At 46.9% G+C, this 21686-nt stretch overlaps 1 protein-coding gene across 3 annotated transcripts in view; it reads right to left on the bottom strand.

Moving 5' to 3' along the window:
* The window catches only part of SETBP1 (SET binding protein 1), a 270491-nt gene extending 250169 nt beyond the window's left edge, over positions 1–20322 (bottom strand). For 2 of the 3 annotated variants that reach the window (XM_048291089.1, XM_048291091.1), the window contains exons 1-2: positions 19261–20320; positions 2743–3403 (exon numbers count right to left, since the gene is read on the bottom strand). In XM_048291089.1, coding sequence (XP_048147046.1) covers positions 2743–3234 — 492 coding nt within the window. In that variant the 5' untranslated portion in view covers positions 3235–3403; positions 19261–20320. Of the gene's footprint in view, positions 1–2742; positions 3404–19260 lie in introns of all 3 variants that reach the window. The other variant, XM_048291092.1, reaches the window with a different exon arrangement.
* Positions 20323–21686: the final 1364 nt, after the last annotated feature.

The raw sequence follows: 21686 nt of genomic DNA, 5'->3' as shown, positions 1-21686 counted from the left end.
CACTCTTTAAATGTGTTGTTCCCTCCTTCTGCTGCCAGGAGCTGATTTTCTGGAGCTTGTGCTGATTAAACCAACAGGCAATCAGAACAGCCTAATGCTGAAATTTCAAAACCACCAAAACCATTTAAATGTGATAAATCACTTTTTTTTTCCCACAACCCCTACTGCAGCTCTCAATGGTTCTGCAAGTACACGCAGAAGGTTCCTGTGTGCTCCTCTTCCCAGGAAAAGGATAGACCAGAGATCTACATCTCCAAGTGAGTTTCAACTTGCTCTTTCCTCCTAGTTATCTTCCCCCCAAAAAATTTCTGTACCTGCCACAAGATAGACACTGGCCATAGAAGAAATCATTCTGCCAGCACTGGAACTTTTCTTCCACTCAATTTCAGCCTCCCTTGCTGCAGTGGCTTTGATCACCCCTTGATGCGAGGTGCTCACAGCCTGATCCTGGAACCCCACCAGCCGAGAGGCAGGTGTGCGTGAAATCTGCCCCAGCTGCAGGGATGCAGGTTATTCCCCAGGCTGGTGATGCAGGCTGTAGGTCTCCAGGCATCACACCCCTCGAGATCACAGTACTGGGGTCTTCCAGACCCCTGCTGGGGACATCTCTGCCACAGCTGCGGCTCAGCAGCTGCCGCGTGGCAGCCGTTGGGTGTTATGCTAATGGTGCACCGGGGCAGCAGCCCTCTCCCCATCTGCTCAGAGCATCCACCTGCTGGGTGGTGAGGTTTTTTTGTTTGTTTTAATGGCCAGATTAGACCAGTGTTGACCCAAAGCGCTCCCAGCCTGAGCTCAGGGTGTGTGTGAACACAGCCCCAGCCTGCTCCGACCTCACAGCACAGGTGCAAGCTGGATGCAGCCGCGTCTGAGCAGTGATCTATTTCTTTCAAACTCCTTATCCTCCTGCAATTAAGGTCATCACCCTGAGCATAACCATGCTACAAGGTGCTTTTTTAGCTATTGTTCACACTGGGTTTGTTTGGTTTTTGTTTAGGGTTTTTTTGCACATAACTTCCTTATGCTTAGCTTTATTTATTCAACCTCTTTGGATGACCACACAGAACACACCTTCCATGCCCATCTGACTGGGTGATAAAGACAAATGAAGGCTCTGATTTCTATTTCAGTCATATTTTCCTCAGTCCATGAACAGTAGGCAGTGGTTTGCAGTTCTTTTTTTCTCTTTACATGGCCAGGGAAGGATTGCTTGTGACACTTTTGCTGTCACTGAGCACAGTCTCATAAAACCGCTGTTTCCCCTGAGACCTCTACAAGCATTCAGGGAGGACAGGAAAGTGGAAATTAGACATTGCTTAGTGCTAAGAAGGCAGCCCATCCTTTTCAGTAGGTGGGAAAATCTCTTCTCAAAGTGTTATCGGGCCAAACCTCTGCTGTGTTAAAAAGAGCTACTTCTTTCATGCCCATACACTACACCATTTAGAAGATTCTGAGAAAAAAAAATCCCCTTCATTTGGGGATTTTTTGGTTTGTTTTCAAGTTCAGCTTGTAAGAAAAGTACTCTAAGACTGAGTGATGTTAATCTCCCCGGGCTCTGCCTTGAGTCAGTGGGAAATGTCGATGCTTAAAAAAGTGATTTTGAGTTATGAAAATTTTGGTCTCAGTCAGTCTGCTGAGGAGGATTTCTCCAGGAAGAGGTGGTGACAATTAGCCTCCTCAAGACTTCACATTGCCCTTTGAGTACCCATCACATCTGTAAGGTATGGGAGAAGAGGGATCAAAGCTGCATGAAGAGGAAAACCAAACCCTAATCACTGACAGCCTAAATCTGAGATTAATTTCTCCAGGTTTTGGAGACATTTGTGCATCTTTTATCAAGTCTGTGTTCCTGTCTGAACTCATGAAGCCCATGTGCTACTAAGGAGGAAGAGGTGAAGTATTTGTACTGTAACCTGACCAAAACTACTTGGTTAATGCCTAGGACAGAAAATACCACTAACCCAACAATTTGGGTCCCCACCAGCACTGCTTAATACACTCAAACTAAATTTGGTCTGTGTACTAAGTGTAGGCAACACTACAGAAAAATCAAGCCAGAGCAAATCAAAAGGCTGCTCCTGAAAACAGCTCATACAAAGAAAGGATTTTCTTTCTTTCTTTTCTCATCCTTGAATAAGTGAAAAAATAAAAAAAAAAGTTCAATTTTTACCCAGATTTAAGTACCAAAAATTTCTCTGCAGAAGGATATTTCAAGAAAATGATATGCATCTGGAAGAAAATGAGACTTATAATGGAAGTATTTTCTGTAGCATAACTATAGCACTACTCACACAATGCTGTAATCAAGAATAATGGAGCCCATCACCCAGAATACAGGAATGAATTCAATTGTTCACCGTGCACATACCTCTATTTTAAAAATGCAGTTGAATGCTTTAACTGCCAAAAGGCTTGAGCATTAGTGCTCAGGCACAAAGCAGTTTAGAAGTGGGCTCCTTCATTTCTCAGTCATGTAATCATTAATCTCAAAACTCAATTACATACAAAAATAGAAGAGGCCTGGTTGAACTTTTGATCTCTTCTGAACTGGCTCATCTGAAGGATAGCTCAAGATCATTCCCGATGCATATGTGGCAGTGCAGGATGGTCCTTGCCCTGCGCTCCTGCAAGGCCAAATCTTGCAAAGGTTATGCCTTGGACACAAATTGTTTGAGGAGATTTTTTTCCTCCTTGCTCCCTCTGCTTCTGGGAGAAACTAGAAATATGTGAAAGAACAGAACCTACCTTCTTTTTGGAGTGTGATCTGTCCTCCTCTTTAGCTGTTTTGCTATTTTTCCCAGTTCTGGAAAGCTTCTGTTCCCCAGACTGCTTGATGGTGATTTTGATCTCAGGAGGGCAAATATAGTTCTCCAAGTTCTTTGGGGGCTTCTTCGCTCTCTTGGTGGTCTGGATCTTTAGTTTTAAACTCCCCTCTGTGAAGTTAGCCTCCTTGATGGAAAACTCCTGCTCCTCCAGGCCATCTCCTGCCACCCATTTCTCACTGTCTGCATTGGAAGTAGAATCCACATCTCTTCCGGACCCGAGCTCATCCTCTTCCTCAGGCTCCAGCCTCTCACTGCTCACCGGGATCCCTTTCCCCGCACCTGATGAAGGCAGCATCGTCTCCCCTGTGCAGCCCGAGACAGGCGAAGGCTTCGTGGAGGTGACAGCAGCTGGCAGAAAGTCTGCCTCACCCCCCCTTTGCCGGGAGCTGCTCAAAGTCTCTCTGGGCTCCATAGCAATACCACAACGTCCTGGAGTTTGGTCGGAGGGAAGGGGAGTACAGGAGGGGATGAGGGGAGCAAGGGCAGATATGATCCCAGGGAGTGAATGGCAACTGTCCACCAAATTCAATGTCCTGGTCACCCAGAGGCTGCAAGATGCTCAGAAGAGACCAAATGTGCCACTGTCAAAAGAAAGGAAAAAATAAAGAGGAAGTTAGCACGTATACACACACACACATATATCAAATGAGTGTGGAGATGACTGAAACAGGGCACAGGGCACACTCAGGCTTCCCCTGCAGCATCTCAAGGGCTTTCCTTGAAGCACAATGGGAACCAAAGCTGACCAGCACTTCCAAGGGCTGGATCTGAAATCACAAAGCAAGGAACAATAGCCATGTGTATTGTTAAATTGATGACAATGAATATATATTTAAAAAAACACATCCAAAGTGTTGTCTAAATGCAAACATCTTCAACCCGACTTATGCAATGAACGAGAGGACAGCCAGCTCTCCACACCCATGAAGCTCCTCATTACCTCAACGTGCTCACTGTCACAAGGTTTCCAGAGGGGAAAAAAGTAAACTCAGACACTTGCCATGGGTTAAACAACAACCCAGTGATCAGAGCACAGAAAACGTGGTGCTGCCCTCTGAATCAGCATCAGAGTTTCAAACTCTCTGTTTTCTCACTTCCCAGGTATGAGAGAGACATGCCCTTGGCTGCCAGCTATTCTGAGGGGAATCCTGCTTTGGATGAATAATTCATTACAGACCAACTGCAGTCCAAGGTGCTCTATGGGATGCTGGAATTGCAGGAGCATCCACCTGGGCTTCTTGCAGGGCATGTCAGTGTCCCAACTATTGAGGTGTGTGGAGGAAAGCTAAACTCAAGGTTTTCCAGAGTTCCTGATGCCCCTGGGTACCACTGCTCTGTGGTGAAGCCTGGGGCTGGATGATGCACAGACTGTGCTCTCAACCTTGCAAGTTTTATCTTCCTTTAGAACATCAGAGATGGAACCCTTTGAGGTAGAAACACTCCTACTTGGTACCTTACAAAATCTCAGCTAAAGGGAGAAGCTGTGAATGTTCAATTGAGACAGAGGTTGTACCAGGAGTAGCTCCCTGCTGGATTAGCTCAGCTGCACTTGACCAACTGCCATCAAGATCTGAGCACAGCCAGGTCATTCTTGGCAGCGATATACCATAAAGAAAAAACCCCAAAATTATCTTGCTGCCTATCACCAAATCAGCACAGCAGTGCCAGTATACACTACTCTAAAGCACTGCTCACCCAGAAAAAACACTTGTCCTTGTACCACTGGCTTATTTTTGCTTTTTAAAGGTACCTTGCAGGAGCTTGAAATTCAACAAGAAGTAATAACAAGAGCCTTTTATTAGTTGTAGATCCACATTTGCACTGGAGTGTGACCATGTGTCACTTGTCTGACCTGGGCATGTATGTCTACAAGTGGAAAGTCCTAAGCATCCTAGAGCTCCATGAAATCACTAGGGAACCTCCACCCAGGTCCCAGAAGACACAAGTTCAAATAAACTTCCCATAAATAGCACAAGCTGACAACCCAAGCAGAAAGAAAAAAAAGAAAGAAAAAAAAAAAAGGGAGAGAAACAACTTGGAGCCTGAATTGCCATCTGGCCTTAGGGATGGTTTCTGTAACTCACAGGAGACAGAAATACACCACAAAAACTCTTAATTTGCACATCTCCTGGCAATAGTGGAGAGACTAATTTCCCAGAGCTGGTGTCACTAGTCTCATTTGAGATGATCTTGAGTAATTAACAGACCCAAGGTCTCCTGCAGGCCTACCCTGACTCACCCTATGGTCAGCCAGTCTCTCCATTTCACCCCTGGGAAACAAGGATCACACTTACATCCTTCAAACCCATTGTAGGGTGGGTCAGTTAATGCCCTTACATTGTTTTGAACCCAAACCGTGTGGTAGTTGCTAATTACTAACACAATTAGTACGTGAAAGCCACCCAGTTGGGAGGAGCTGCTCCACCTAATTGACTGACTTTGCACCTTGCCTCTCCTTGTGCCTGTGAAGGTGATGGGAGTCAGAGACACCTTCCTCTTCCAACCGGCCCAATCAAGAAAAAGAAAAAAAAAAGAGCCCTCTTTTTTATCTGCCATTTTGCATTGTTAATGTACGTGGAGAGGGACACAATGTACACACTCTGCTGGGCTGCAGCACAAACACAAGGTGGTAAAAGCTCGGTGGTGCAGCATTCCAGGGAGTTACCGCTCTGGTATGCACGCATGTACAATGGGCACTCTGTGCTGGCCTCCGCCCACAGGCTTTTAACCTCTCTCGCTGCTGGCTGCAAAGAGCAGGCTCTGTAGCAGCTCAGCAGGATGAGCCTGCAAGCACCAAGGGTGCAAGGAAGCGACCACTGCCACTACCATAATGAACCAGCCCTCTTGGGACCCTCAACTGAACGGGAGCTTAAATGCAGCTCACGACTCCAGGACAGGAAGAGTCTTTCAGGTTTTGAGCCACTGGGTAATGTTTTATGGAGGGTGAATAAAAAGCCAGGTTTCTGCTCCAAAGTCTGGTTGTGGGTCTTGGACTCAAACGCTGGGTCATAATGTCCAAACACTCATCCCTGCTTGGCCGTGTGCCTCCAGGTCGGCATAAACAAGCAACAGATAAATAAAGTCATTGCATTACAGCCATGTCAGACAAATTCATGCCAAATCCACCTTAAACCCAACTTAAAAATATTAGCCTCCTGTTCTGCCAAGAGTCTGCAGATGATATCACCAGACCCACAGGTAGCAACAAATAACCCTTCACTCAAATGCTGCACCCAGAATTAACTGGGTCATTGTTTTAGATATCTCCTTACTCTCCTTCAGGGTTAATAGTTAAATGACTTGGGTGCAGGGACATCATACCCGTCTTTCTAGTTTGGGCAGGCTACCTGTACTTTGACTAATTAGAAACCTCACTTCAGGCCTCTGAACATGTAACCTCTACTGGAAACCTCCCCTCTCCAGAGCGCCTGTAAGGAGAATCACAGAGTCATGGAATGGTTTGCGTTGGAAGGGATGCTAAAGCTCATCCAATTCCACCTCCTGCTATGGGCAGGGACACCTTTCACTATCCCAGGTTTCTCCAAGGGGCGTTCAACCTTGCCTTGAACACTTCCAGGGATGGGACAGCCACACCTTCTCCGGACAACCTGTGCCAGGGCCTCACCACCCTCAATATCAACATACATTCTTCCCAATATCCAATTTAAACCAACTCTCTGTTGGTTTAAAGCCATTCCTCCTTATCCTGTTGCTGGAAGAGCTCCATTTCTATTTTTAATACCCAGGACATGAGGTCTGTCTAAACTTCTAAGTGCTGACCCAAGCTGCCCTTCCAAGCCTCCAATGCTCACCCAGCATCAAGTCCCATTCAATGAGCAGCTACAGAGGCATTTTACCATCCAAATTAAGCTCACAAGGGAAAGTGTTATTACTAGCAGGTTTCCTGCAGTCAAGTTAAATTTGAGGAGGATAATTCACAGGTGAATGACAATAAATTTCACAGAAGTTGGCATTAGCTCTTAATTAGGGAGAGATTCATGCTTCCTCTGATAAGTACTGAGAAATAATCAAACGCCTGCTTCCTCAGCCTTGTTGCCAGTGCTCACGTTTCTTATCAGCTCCTCTGAGCACCTGTTCTGGAGGAAAAGGCCTTTAAGTACAAGACCTTCCTTTGGGTCATACTGGATGTCTCCTATTATGGTTTCTGAATACTCTCCCTTCTCCTGCCTCAGGCAACCTGGTGCTTGTAAGTATTCAGATGCCAGGGCTATAAAGTGATTAAAGTGAAAATTTGCAGAGGACAAAAACAGAAGTGAGAGCCAATCGGAGGGAGGAGAAATTCCCCTGTTTGGGATTCTCTGTGAAATGAAAGTGAACATAATACTTGGCATGGCTTTTGCCTTAAGCTTGGACTCAATAATCTTGGAGGTCTTTTCCAACCTTAGTGGTTCTGTGATTCTGTGATACTAAACTAAATGTGATACACATTAGTAGCAAGCAAACACAGTTTTGACACATGCAAGCAAGGCAGGTTCAGCTGCCTGGTGTTTCTGCTGTTCCTCTGAACTGCTCAAGCACTAGGGACACCAGCAGGGATTTGGGAGCGATTTTAAGAGGTGCTGCCGAAATCCCTTCTACACTAATACCGCTGTAACTACTAAGACCGCTTTAATATCGTTCATAGAATCCAAAGTGAATGGGTGAAAAAGAAAAAAATGTCTGCTGAACAGGTTCAAATAAGGGGAAACTAAGGCACAAGTCTGAGGCTCATAGGGAATGCAAAGCAGAGGTCACAACTTTTCAGACTCTGTGTCTATTGTGTTGCCTTTGATTCTTGCACTCTTCCATGGGACATTGCGTTAAATCTCTAATCTCTACAAAATATCAGGATTCCTGGAACCCTCTTTACTTTCCATCCCTCTGAAATCATTCACCACAAAGCACTGTACAATCTCTGCAAAATATCAGGATTCCTGGAACCCTCTTTACTTTCCATCCCTCTGAAATCATTCACCACAAAGCACTGTACAGCAGTGTTTAATGATGAGATATCACCTTTCACTCCAAAGACTCCCAGGTTGCTTCCATGGTCATTTATGGCACTGTGGAAATGCAGCTGCCTCTGTGCCAGAGGCCAATGGACAGCACATGTTACAGCCAAGAGCAAGTTTTGGTCAGAAACGTGCAGTGTCTACAAAACTTCAGAATTCATCATGGGTCTTAAAAACCCAACATCCCAGCATGTGACAAGCTGCACTGAACCCAGTTAACCCATACTGGAGTACAAAAATGCCCCACCCTATTTCTTCACTATTGTTTTGCAAAAGAAAAATATTGGAAATTCATGCTTGGTTGTGGTCTCTGTCCATGCACTGCCAGATAGCCAGCAGCATGACTTTGATGCTGATCAGGAACAGGCATCTGATCACACTTCTGTGGAATGGAAAAGCACACAATATGAAGCTTAAAATTTTCATTGTGATGACATAAATCCAGTTCCAGACGATGGGAAAACTTGTAAGCCATAAAGCCAGTGTGGTGCAGAAAAGTGACATAAAATGATAAAATACAAAGTCTTCTGGGATAAAATTAAATAACTGCTTTTTTTTTTTTTTGAGCAAATTTGAACCAGTGTGAGTTTATACTGGATCAGTGTCATGTACCAGTAGTGTATTTAATCCACTGCTCAGAGCCCTGGAGCTAGATTTATGGCAGCTTTGGACCACAGCCTCATGTACTTCCTGAAGCCATGATACTCTGAAAGAGCAACCCAGCTTTGGCAGGGAGCTCAAATAATGACTGTGGCAGTTATTTTCTGTCCACATTATGGATCACGTAGGAAACACCCTCTCCCTGTCACCTGCCTTGTGTCCATCTAACTAAGGTATGTAATTCATTAATAGGGTGAATTAGAAGAAGAAATGTGATTCCTCTTTGCATGGTCCCCCTACTTCCAAATCTGCTTTTGTTCCAATCCTTCCAGATTTACCTCTGATTTTGCATGGATTATGTGAGGACTTTGTACAAAAGGACAGGATGAAAGCTGTCCCAGATGCAGGTTATCCACATGAAAACAAGGAGCAAGAGCTAATGGCAGTTGCCAGAAATGTAATCTTCACTTGCTTCCATCAGACTGTGCTGAGTCCAAGGGCTACCATCCCTCTGCACCTCCTGAGCAGCACTGACTGACGGCTCTGCCTCAGTGTGTGCAAGCCTGGCAAAGAGAGCTAGGAAAGGCCACACTGGAGGGAAAATACATGGTAAACCAAATATCTGTCACAGCCAGATGAAGCTGCAAGCATCCTCCCCAAGACAAAGGGGCAGAAATAAATGAAAATCCAAGAACATCTGTAATTACAGAGGCATGTAAGTGTGCACATTACACACACACATATCTGTCTTCTCAACATAGACACATTTAGAGTAGATTATGGAATCATATCTGACTCTATAATTAGGTTTGAGACTTTATAATTAGATCAGATAGTCACCTTTCTATGTAAGTAACTAACTATCATACAGGGCTTGCAGGAGGGCCAACTGAATGATTAAACAACTGACACGGCCATAAATCACAAGGACAATAAAAGCAACACTGCCCAAGGTACAGCTGTGGCAACCACCAGTGTAGCAAACCACCAATCTGCAGGAGGAGGAGAGGTACCCATCATGCTGCCCAAGGACTTTTACAAGCTCCTGCCTGAGAACTCTACCAAGGTTTTGTAAACTTACTCAGTCATAACCTAAAGCTGTATCACAGTGTTGGGAAAGGGAGTGCAGTCATCAGACTTGTGAATACCTCCTCACAGAGACTTCTGGTCTCCAAAATGATCAAACTCCTCCCACTTGTTCCCTCTGTGGCAGACAACAAAAATTTGGTTTGTGTTGAAAGACACCTTAAGGACCATCTTTTTCCAACCCCCTGCCATGGGCAGGGACACCTTACGCTAGACCAACCAGGTTGCTCCAAGCCCCATCCAACCTGACCTGGAATACTTCCAGGCATTCACAACTTCTCTAGGAAATCAAGGTCTAGCATTTAATCCTAATGACATCAAGAGCTGGCGTGTGGTTTTTGCCCATTTTCCTTGTGAAGATCAGGCCTCCAGGACACTGATAAGCAGAAAGAGATGCCAGCTGCTCCTCAGCTCATTACAACACAAAAAACCAAGCCGGTAGATTTGCCTAAGTCAGGTCAACACCAGGTTGCTGAGCTCCCAGACCAATCATCATCACTCTCAGCGTGGTGTACAGAGGTGACTCCTGGGATGACACAAGAGACCACCCCAAGCACTCTGCTGGATGCACCAGTATGTGCCACTGCAAGGATAAAACTTATTCCATTAACAACAGCTATAAAACTCTTTGGGAGGAAGTGTCAATGTGCACAGAAGAGGACTTAAATACTTACTCCGTTCCAGCCAGCTCTTGCCAAGCACACCATCCTGGAGGTAGCGGCAGCTACTCCAGGCTACAAATGGAAAGTTTTATGGATATTTAGGGAAAGGTTATTGGCACAGAGATCAGCCACAGAAAGCAAAACCCTCCACAATTCCATCATCTGTGTTACCAAACTTTCCTAGATTGACTCTGCTCTTGGACAGCTGCCATCATACACAGTCGCCTCCTTCTAACACCGTCATGTCAGGGCAATAATCTCTTCTTCTCCCTCAGATCAAACATTTCCCCCTGCACCATGAAATGTGTGGAAAAATTATTTCTCTTTATAAATCATTAATGAGAGTTTTGTTTTTATTTACTGCTGCTGCCACGGGACTCCTTCTTTCACCTTTTATTTTTTCCCTTCTCCGTTATTTCATTTTTGCTTGCACATGTGCCAAATAGACCAGCTTCCTCTTCCTTTGGGAAAAATAAAGAAATAAATAAAATCTAACAACAAATCTGATTGGGAATGAACCATGTCTTGGCTCAGCATCCATTCCTCAGAGCCATAAATGATGGCACAAGGAGGACCTAAAAGGCTTCCATCCAGGGTTTGTCCCGTGCCCAGTCTGGAGCCTGTGCAAAAAACACATCCCATGTTATTCCATTCTGCATGCTTCAAATGATGCTGGGAGTAGGAAAGGTTGGATTTTGTCCATCCAGGACGGCACTGTGCGTTTCCATGCTGAGTAAGCAGCAGTGTCTTGCTTGGTGCTGTGTAATACACCGAGCATCCCCAGTGTCAAAGGGAGACCGTGAGAAAACAAGGTGTCTAAAGGGCATACAAGAAGAATAGCAATAATTTGGGGGTATTTAGAGGAAGGAATTGGGGCTGCTTTGTCCTGCAGAGTACATCAGTGTTTTGGGGAATGAGAGTGCTGGGGCCAGCAATACAAGAAATTCCCTTAAGGCCTCATGGATAGAACAAGAAGAAGAAAAATCACGAGGCAAAAGCAGCACAGGACACAAGTGGATGCAGCTGGATGCACATGGGACAAAGAGCAGCCCACAGTGCTGGGACAGTGATATCAAGAGGCACAAAAACATTAGCTGGGAGCATGCTGGTGGGGCTGAAGAGGAAGTGGTTACAGAAGTGCTGGGTGAAGTTGAGTCAGAAGGAGTTAAAAGCCTGCTGAGTATCCGCACGCCTGAAAGGCCTCTCCAGCTCAATTACTTCACTGTGCTCTTTGCACACATCGGGCTCCCTCCAAGGCAGCAGAGAGGGTCAGGAGCCCCAGATTCACCACTCGAATCCCTATTGAAGCGGGACCAGGACTTTGGACTGTTACTCCCTTAGAATCATAGAATCATTAAGGTTGGAAAAGCCTTTTAAGATCATGGACTCCAACCATTCCCCCAGCACTGCCAAGGCCACCCCATGTCCCCAAGTGCCACAGCCACACATTTTTTTGAGCACTTCAAGCATGATGATTCTAACACTTCCTTGGGTGGCCTGTTGTGATGCCTGACCAACCCTCCAGGAAACAATTTATTCCCGCTATCTAATCTAAACCTCCTCTGGAGCAACTTGAGGCCATTTCCTCACATTGGTAATACTTGTAACACCACTGACTCCATGAGGATGTTAAAGGTTGGGATGGGATTGACATTTGGGGGGAATCCAAAGTCAAGTCAGTCATGGGTGCCACCTCTCTTCATCAATGACCTATGGATTGCAGTCTCTTAATCTGAATCCTTCACTTAGATCCCAAACAAGCAAAGTTTGGTCTGTGGGCTCTGATGGGTCAAGAGAACCCTGAACTGAGGTGTTGGTACTGCTGCTCCCCAGCTGGAGAGGGGTGTGGGTTTGAATAAGTTCCCAGTTCCTACCTAGGACCATGATGCAGCTTATTGTTATTTTAATTGTTGCTCACACTGCTCCTTTTTCAAAGGTTTTCATTTAAGGGCCTTGGGAGGTCTATTTGCTGAGCTAAGGGTGAAGAAAATGTTCTGTCCTGAAAGTCACACCTAGAAGACAGCATGTTTTAAGAGAAGATGTTTCTTCAATGCTGGTGATAGATGTGGTGGAGCAGGACTCATGGTCCTGTGAGTATCTCCTATGACGTAGAACTCTAATCTAATGTAACCAACACCTCTAAAAAAATGTCATTTATGACTCCTATCCAGTGGGATTTGTTGGGACATTGCTCTTCTATTTAAGCAAACAGACTACAAGAATATCATTGACTTCAGGATGTCTATGCTCTAATCTGCCGTGGCATCAGAAAGCATGGCCTCCAAATTTTATCTCACTGAAAGACCAAATGATTGCAGAGGCCATCAAGAAGCCCTATATCCATAAGATAGAGACTGCTGTCCTCTTCAAAAGCATGTAGTTAGAATAATTCAAAAAGGGAAAGTGTTTCCTCTTTCCACTCTCACTTTTTGTGAATAAATTGAAAAAAACTGATTGCTGGAGAGACTTACTCAGCTTCTCAGGAAGAACACTGTCATAAAGCAGAGGGAAAGCATGACATTTTTCAACCCATTAGGTAAAGATTTGTGGAAATTACAAGGATGTGAACGTATGGGTTAATATTTTAAACTGATTTGCAACCTTAGGAACAATGGACATGTATAATAACACTTTGCCCAGATACCTGCTACAACACTTTACATGTGTACAATACTGTTTGAACACTTACTGAACTCCCCCAGTTAAGCTTTGTGTCCCTGATCCCTTCTGAAAAAGAACTGAGGAATTCAGCAGAGAACGATTCCCCTTACAGAATTCTATTGAATCCCCATTATAGAGCTCCATATGAAGGCTTTAGACAGGAAAAAAAAAAAAAAAACAAAGAGAAAAAAAAGAAAAAAAAAAAGACGAAAAAATGCTACAGGAAGGATTTCTGTGTCTAGGAAACTAATAGGATTTCACAGGAGTTTCAGAGGAAACCCCACTGCATTCTCCAAAGCCAAGTATTTAGGAAGTCTCGAGGAGAGGTAGGCATGGATCACAGCATCACTCCAGAATATGCTGGGTCTGGAAACACAGAGGGAAGTTAGGCCAGTGTCCAAGTCTTAGAAATCACATAAGTGGGACATTCAGGATATGTGGATTCATATGGAGGGAAGACGTGCCTGTAACGCCTTGCAGCTTGACCTCTGGTTTGAGTATCATCATTTTCTCCCTTCCATCTTAAAACTGGCTTCTCCATCTGCTAAAATGCCAGGACAGAAAGAGAGTGATTCATTGTATACATATATATATCAGTTTTAAAGGTTAAGGCTAACAAAAATTTCAAAGTAGCTTAAAACCTCAGGCTTCCGATCTTTAACCCATCTTTAATATTGAGGTATTTGAGTGAGTCCTGGGTTACTCCTTACTTGCCTACCACACATTCTTCTGAAAAGCTTTCCCAAGCACTGTTACAGGTTATATCATACTACAGTAGAGGAAACTTTGCTCTCATTGCTGCCATCCTCACAGAGCCCTTATCTGCCCAGGACTGCGCAGCAACCCTTACGGAAACAGGAATTCACTCCTTCAGAGGCACTGAGGAGCTGAATAAGTCACCCCACAGCAGTATTTAGCCACAATCCCAGCTCCTCCCCGTATACTGCGGAGCCAAACCTTGGGCCACCTCATGCTCTGGTGCTCACCAGGAAAGGTCAGAGCCTTGCCACCACCTTCTGACCTCATGTTTGCATGGAAATTGGTCTCTTCTTGCATGGCTTTTCCACACATTGTGCTCACTTTCAAAAGAGTGCATTAGACTCAGCAGCCCTACACAGCAAAGATAACTCAGGCTCACCCTCACCACCTGCACAACTTCTATTTTCCCTGAAAAACCCTTGAGCTGGATGGACAAGTACACAAGGCCCACTGTGCCTACTCTTAAGCAAGAGTAAACCTGACCCAGAGATCTGTGAGCAGCACCAGGGTCTGTATTCCCAGAGTACTTCCCTGGCCACCTTCCTCTTTGGTCACACATTCTTCTTCCAAGTTTCTATTTGGTCTTTTGGAGAGACATGAAAGACAATAAAACCCTAAATGAAATGTCCGAAGATTTCTTTTCATACTCAGTTGTCCCAAACCTTACTTAAAAGCTCACCATTGTATTTGGACAATCTCTCCTCCAAAGTAAATCCAGCTCCACAAGGGCAAAATAGCTCCTAACTCTGCTCTCTCTCAAGAGCTGATAAACAGAAATTAGCTACTTCCTTCACTCATTTCCTCAGCTCTGAAAGATAAGCTGTATTATTCTCTGACTGCTTTTATTCAATTTAAGAAATTATTTTGTCTTCCTTTATTCCCCCAGCTGTTTATTCCCTTAACTTTGCACTCCCTTAACTTTGCACTCTTTACGATCAATTAATGTGAATTCAGAATCCAGTTGCCTGTTGCAGAGCTCTGCTTGGTCCCAGCAAACAGCAGACCTCTAAGCAGATCCAAAAATGCAATGAGCTTTTGAAAGCACATCAGGTGAAGCCTTCGCATTGGGAGGAGAAAGAAACAGTCTCCAGGTGTTGCTAACCACATACACTTGCAAACCGATTTCATGTCTGTATCAGCAGGAAAAAGGAGTCCCAATGTCAAAAGTTTGGAAATCACTTTCAGATCTGACATTCCCCCCAGGCTCAAACACAGAATTGAGGGATTTTAAAGTCCATCTTTAATCAAGGTGACAATTTCCTAAAAGCGTAAGTGATTTTATTTCCTCAGCAAGAATAACGGGAAAGAAAACTCTTTTTTATCAAGCTGGAAAGAGAGAAAGTAATGAGAACAGAACCTACAGTAGCAGCAAAACCAGTCCCAGTAGAAACCACAAGCCCTGCAGCAAAACACTGAGAACCTTCTCCACTAAGGTTCTCCCACAGAGTCTCACCTTTCTTGCTTTGGACTAGATCTAAATTTTGGATGGATGCCGCACTGAGATTTCCTGGACTTCTCAGCAATGAGGCTAAACCTTACCACGGATTTCCTCTGACCACATATTATTTTATAGGTCACCTATATTAGAAGTATGTTCCTCCCTGTGAGGGTGGTGAGGCCCTGGCACAGCTTGCCCAGAGAAGCTGTGGCTGCCCCTGGATCCCTGGAAGTGCCCAAGGCCAGGTTGGACGGGGCTTGGAGCAACCTGGGATAGTGGAAGTTGTCCCTGCCCATGGCACGGGGTGGAATGAGATGAGGTTTAAGGTCCCTTCCCACGCAAATTGCTCTCTGATTCTATGATTTTTACACACATTTGCTGCCCTTGTCTTATCAGCAGAAGCATAATTAATCACAGTACTTACAAATCTAAAACCCTGCGTGCCTACATGCTATGGTAGGCAAAAATGGTGCTGCGTTTTCTGAACACAGCTTAAACTCTGTCCCTCCATGCTTCATGGGACACATTTTGCCAGTTATTAATTCTGCCTTTCAGCATTGTCTCAGACCCACAGATCACAGATACTCCAGAGATGGGTAGTTAATGGGGAGCAAGGAAAACCGCGTAGGCATATGGTTAAACAAATCAGTCATCAGTTCAGTGGGACAGCTTTCATTTCCATCACAGCAATCTGTTGGATCCCAGAACTGTTTTTACGTGGTTCATTAGACAATAGCCTTTCTTGCTACTACTTGGGTCAAGAGTCAAAATTGCTGTGTAATTGCAAGTCTCAGGGCAGAAGGCAAGAGTTTTTCAATCCTGGAGGGTGTTGTCCAAAGGGGAAAGAAAACAGAAGGGAAAGATTATGTGTGAGCAATTGAACCCTACTGAGAGGGAAAAAAAAGTCACTGAAACTGGGATTAGGCAAATCTGGTAATGGAAAACAAGAGTCCTGTTGGTAAATTGGCACTTGCACCTAAGAGATGTGTGTGGTGGGGAAAAGGAGCTCAAAGGATGGGTCAAAAGAGAGCAGAAGAGGAGATTAAGCAGCATCTGAAGCCAAAGAATTATGGTTGGACATTTTTGACCATTTAATTCCTTGGCTTAATTAAACACACAGCGATAGCAGTTGTTAAACAAGAACAGTTCCCAACTTATCAAAGTACATTATTGAAAACAATACAGAGCAACGTCAGTAGAGAAACCAGTATACATCAAGTCAAGCTAAATAGCTCAGTTATGATCATTATTACTAATAAATCATGGCCACTGTTTCTTTTGTTTGCCAACAACCAGCATAGTTTATGGCTCTGCACAAACCTAACACACCATTTTATAGCATTTCAAAAAGTGCATCCTCCTAAAATGATAATGTGTTAATAATCTGTGCTGGGCTTTTTGGCAGGAATCAAAAAGCACAAACGACTAGAAATAACATCAGCTAAAAATTATTTATTCCCCATCCCTAGTTGCAGAGAAAACAGAGGTTTTCTTGGCTCAGTTACTTCTCAATAGACTTCTGGTTTCAATTAAAACTTTGAGTCTGAGAAGTTTAGAAAAAAAAAAAAAGTTAAAGCCAATAAGAGATGGAAGAGAAGTCTCCATTCACTGACTGTTTCTGCTTTTCTTTCCCCCCCCCCATTTTTACATAACCCTTCTGAGCTAAGAGCACAGATTAAAGTACAAGTCCATTGTGTGGATGGGTTTTTTTTTCTCCTTTCAGCTAGCTAAAAAAAAAATGGAGATGAAAAAAGTTTCACCTTTGAGTGGAAGGAGCTTCTGATGAGGGTCATAATCTCAGCAAAGGCTGAGGAAGTGCAGAAAGCTGTGCATGAAACACACACTTGCACACTTTCCCATAAATGTGTCCAATCCCTGGAAGTGTTCAAGGCCAGGCTGGATGGGGCTTGAAGCAACCTGGTCTAGGAGAAGGTGTCCATGCCTTGAGGGAAAACGGGGTTGGAACGAGATTTAACATCTCTTCCAAACAAATATTCTGTGATTCTATGATTCCCTGATAGGATATTTTTATGCTATCTACAATAAAGGGTCCACTTGTTTCCTCAGGTTCATACTATCACTGCCTGTCTCTATACACCTGATAATACCATTTCTGAAGCCTGCACCAAGTTAGTCCTGCATGCAGGGGCTTTCAAATCAGTAATTGTTCCCATTTGGGCCCATAATATTCCACACAGGACTGGATTTGCCAGCAACCCTTTCCTCTTGGAAGAATTCCATCCGTACCGGGAGGCTCAGATGCCCTCCCTGACAGCGGAGCACTGACCGGTTCTACGCTCTCCTCTCCCCACTCCTCTCCATCCTTTGCCGTGTGACAGACGGATACAGAAGGACACACGGCGGGTCCCCCCCACCCAGAGCAGGGCCACCGCGGGCCGGTGGCTAATGAAACACCTCTGTATACCGGAGAACATCCTGCCGCACTCCCCTACCCTCCTCCTTCCATCGTCCTACTCCTCCCAGAGCCCGGCTGGGTTAGCCCGGCTCACGGCAGCCGCGGGGACACCGCCACCCCACGGCGCCGGAATGGGTGGGTACTCCCCTCGCATCTCCCCATGCATCCCCCATGCGCGTCCCTCACGCACGAAGCTCCTCGCATCACCCCTCCCGAGGCCGGGGGGGGGAACCTGCCCACCGGGGGTGTCCGAGCCGAGTGTGCCCTGTCTCCCCCCGCCTCCCAGGGTTGGGCTCCCGGCGGCCAAGTGCCCTTTGAGCATCAGGCGTCAGGCCCGGGATTATCGGGGCCGTTTATTTGAAGCGGAAACGAATCGGAAATCCTTCTCTCAACTGCCTTTTGGAGACATAAATACAGCAGGCAGGGGCAGCGCGGGGAGCGCCGTGCCCGGTGGGGCGGTGGGATGCTGGGATGCGAACAGACGGACACGCTCACACGGACACACACACACACTCGCTCACACTGACACACGCTCACACCCGGGGCAAGGAGGGGCGCGGGGGACCCATTTCCCGGTGCCCGCCGGGGAAACACGGCGAGGAAGGGGTGTGAGTGTGAGTGCGGGTGCGAGTGTGAGAGCGATCGCGGATGCCCGGCGCTGGGCAGGAGCCTTGCGCCAGGGCTGGGGTTGACAATAGCGGCCCGCGGCTGAGGGCTGCGTGTTGCCCCCTCTTCCCCAAACCACCCCCCAGCCCGATAATATCGGTGCTTTTCAGCCTGTCCATAGCTGAACTTCACTTTCACCAGTCGTGGGGGCAAAAGGGGCCACCAGGGTCCCGGGGGCGGCAAACCCCGGCTTATTAAGAGCCATTACCCAGCCCCCGAGCGCGGTGGGGGTGGCGGCGGGGACAGGGGGGAGGGGGTGTCCCGCTTCGCTAATTACTACCCCCCCAGCACCCCGGTCCTCCCGCTTCGTTGTTCCCCCAAATCGCCGCTTTTCGGGGCTGCGTGTCCTTTTCAATGTCAAAACACGCCGGGGCCACCCCGGGGCAGCGGCGCCCCCCGGTTCACCCGAGGAGCGCGGCCGCGGAGCCCCGCGCACACACGCGCTCACACTCACACGCGCACACACACAAATCCCCATAAGGTTACAGTGTTGCTCTCTAGCTCCACTTAACCTGCAATTTACGAAGCGGGGGGGGGGGTCGTGTCCCCCCCAATTTCCACAGGCACACACATAGCTGCCACCTACACATATAAACACATATAGGCTACCAACGCGGGGGCCGGGAGAGGGGGTGTAAGGCGGGGGTGCTGGTGGGGGAAATAAATACATTACGGAAACTCCTAAAAAAAATTCCAACCCCTTCCCAGTAGCACGGTCTTACACACACCACCAGTACCCCCCCACCCCACGACAACCACACACAGACGCACACACATGCCCCTAAACAGGCACAAAGCGTGGGGAGGGAAGGGGTTGGAGGGGATGAGGAGGGAGATTCGCATGCAATGCATAGAGGAGAAATAGTCCCCCCTCCCAAAAAATAAATAAAGCCCTTTTCCGCGCCATTGCAAAGTCACAACAGTAAAAGAAAAAAAAAAAAAAAGAAAAAAAGAAGGAACGACATTAACTTTTGCATGCAGAAGGGGGAAAAAATTATAAAAAAGCAGAGGGGGAAGGAAAAGGAGAGAGGCGTACCACCCTCCTGCAATTCCGATCATCAAGGCAGACCTTTCCTCGATGCCTCAGAATTTTTGTTGCTCTTTTTTTTTTTTTTTTTTTCCCCCCGCATTTACTAACCCATATCCCCAAAACGGCAGCGGGGGCTTCTTAGCAGCTTCCTCTTCTTCTTCTTTCTTCCTCCTCCTCCTCCTCCTCGGATTTCCCCCTTTCTTGTCTCTTCTCTTTTAGATCCCGGTTTCAATCCCTCGCCACAGCCCCCAAAGGTGCTTTTGCTTGTGTTGCGGCAAACCCATGGCGGTGTTCATCTGTCAGATGGGGATGAGGGGAGCGCCCGGCCGCGCAGCGCACGCAGAGCGCAGAGGGAGGAGGGCGGGGGGAGGAGGAAGGCACCGGGGAGAGGGAGATGGACGGACAGACAGACGGAGAGATAGCTCGAGAGATAAATGATAGATACAGAGGGATAAATAGAGCGAGACAGAGCGAGAAAGGGGGGAAAATGGCGTCTTGGAAAGCCGGAATCCCGGAGTAAATCAAATTAACACGCAACACCCAGAGCAGTCCCGGCTAATTTTAGCAGGATCCAAAATAAAATGAAAAGGAAAAAAAGGGGGTGGGTAGGAGGAGAAGGGGGGGGATAGGGGGGCGGGGGGTGAAAGAAAGGAGGAGGGGGTAAGAAGGGACTAAAAAAAAGGGAGACCGAAAAAAAAAAAAATGCTCCTCAATGCACTGGATAAAATCCTGGTTTTGAAATCGATGGAGCTGGTCTCCAGCTCTCTCGCTTTTTCTTTTCTTTTCCTTCTTTTAAAATTTTTTTTGGAGGGGGGTCTCTTTTGCTCTCTGCTTGTTGTTGTTGGTTGGTTGGGAGCCTTTTGCAGGGGGGCGAGGTTGGGGGGAAGCGTTTTCGGTTTTGCTTTTCCCGGCGAGGAGTTTCAAAAATATAAAAAAAAAAAAAAAAAAAAAAAAAAAAAAAAAAAAAAAGAGAGAGAGAAGAAAAAAGAAGAAAAAGAAAAAACGAAAGGAAAAAAAAAAAAAGAAAAGAAAAGAAAAGAAAGAAAAAGAGCAAAGCCCCGCCAGGAGACAAGGGCTGCTTGGCGGCGGCGAGGAAGCTTCCCTTTATCCCTGCTCTCCTTGGGCTCCGGAGCGGGTGCCGGAGCTCCGGCGGGCTGCGGGGCTGCGGCCGCCCGCCCCGCTCCGCTCCCCGCTCCCCCCGCGCCGCCCCGCGCCGGGCCGGGGGAGGGCGAAGGGAAGGCGGAGGGAAAACACCCCCTTCTCCTGATGGGGCCGGAGTCGGTGCTCGCACACTCACACAGCACACACACACACCCGCATCCCCTTCCCCGCTGAGAAAGGGTGCGCCTGGGGGCGGCTTTTTGCTCCCCCGCTGGATTTTTTCCTTTCTCTGTCTTTTATTTTATCTTTTTGGTCTGGTTCCCCCCCCCCCCCCCCCCCCACCCCACCCTCCCTGCAAGGGGCGGCGATTTGGTTAAGCAGATCTGGGGGGGCTGATGTCTCTCTCTTTCCTCTGTTTCTATCGCTCGCTCCCGGAGTCCTGCAGCACCGGGGGCGGGGGGAGGGGGCGAAGTGTGGGGAATAAATGGTAATGATCAGGCACACGCACACACACACACACACACACACACACGCACTCGGTGTGGCTGCAATGCTCAGCTCTGGGTTAATGTACTCAACAGTGCCACTACCTGACACAACTGCAGCACTGATGGGGGCAGGGGAGAAAAGGCAGAGGAGGTGAGATTCAGGGCAGGGCTATTTATCCCATTTATCCCACTCCAAGCTCAGTCTCTCCCACGCCCTCCCACCCGCCCCCCCGCCAGCCCCCCATGTGCTTTTCACTGCCAGCTCCTGACCTATGTGATTTTTGGGGTACAGAGACTGCTGTTCAGACCATATTGAGAATTCCCTCGACGGGGCTGGGGGAGATAAGCAAGGACTCTCAACCCCTAATTTAAGGACTAAATCCTCCCCCCGCCCCCCCACCTTTCAGAATGGGCTCCTAACATTGTACAAAATACAAGACGAACTCGGCTGCAGACCAGTGGAGCCGTGCAAAGTTCGAGTTGTTGAGCTTTTCCTTTCCCACCCTTGCTCTGCCAGCAGTCTGGAAGATGCTGCCTTTTGAATTGCCAGCTGGGCAAACCTTTACTCACAGGAGTAAATGGTTGGCTTGCCTGAGTAATCACAGCGATGATGAGGAGGAACCTCCAGAGGAGAGAAGGCTTGTGGAACGGAGCTGTGGAATTGTACTTACAGATGAAAATAATGTTCTGGGGGCCGGAGGGGGGATGTAGGGGGTGCCCACTGTGTTTCTCTGCACGTTTGATCCCTTGCAAAGCTGGTGCCACGGGGTTCCCTGTCCCAGAGTGCTGCAGGAGGCTCAAAGTACACCAAGTCTCTCCCCTTTGCTCTGGGACAGATGGTAGCTTCAGAGCATCATCCTGAGTGACCTGAATTCAGTGTGTAGCTGATGCAAGGGCTGACCCTCACCTGCCATGGAGGCTTATTCATGTGCCATTATCCCTTGC

Source organism: Corvus hawaiiensis, chromosome Z (genome assembly GCF_020740725.1).
Source record: "Corvus hawaiiensis isolate bCorHaw1 chromosome Z, bCorHaw1.pri.cur, whole genome shotgun sequence".
Lineage (NCBI taxonomy): Eukaryota > Metazoa > Chordata > Aves > Passeriformes > Corvidae > Corvus > Corvus hawaiiensis.
The sequence above is the reverse complement of the archived record's forward strand: the minus strand, read 5'-3'. Positions and strand labels throughout refer to the sequence as shown.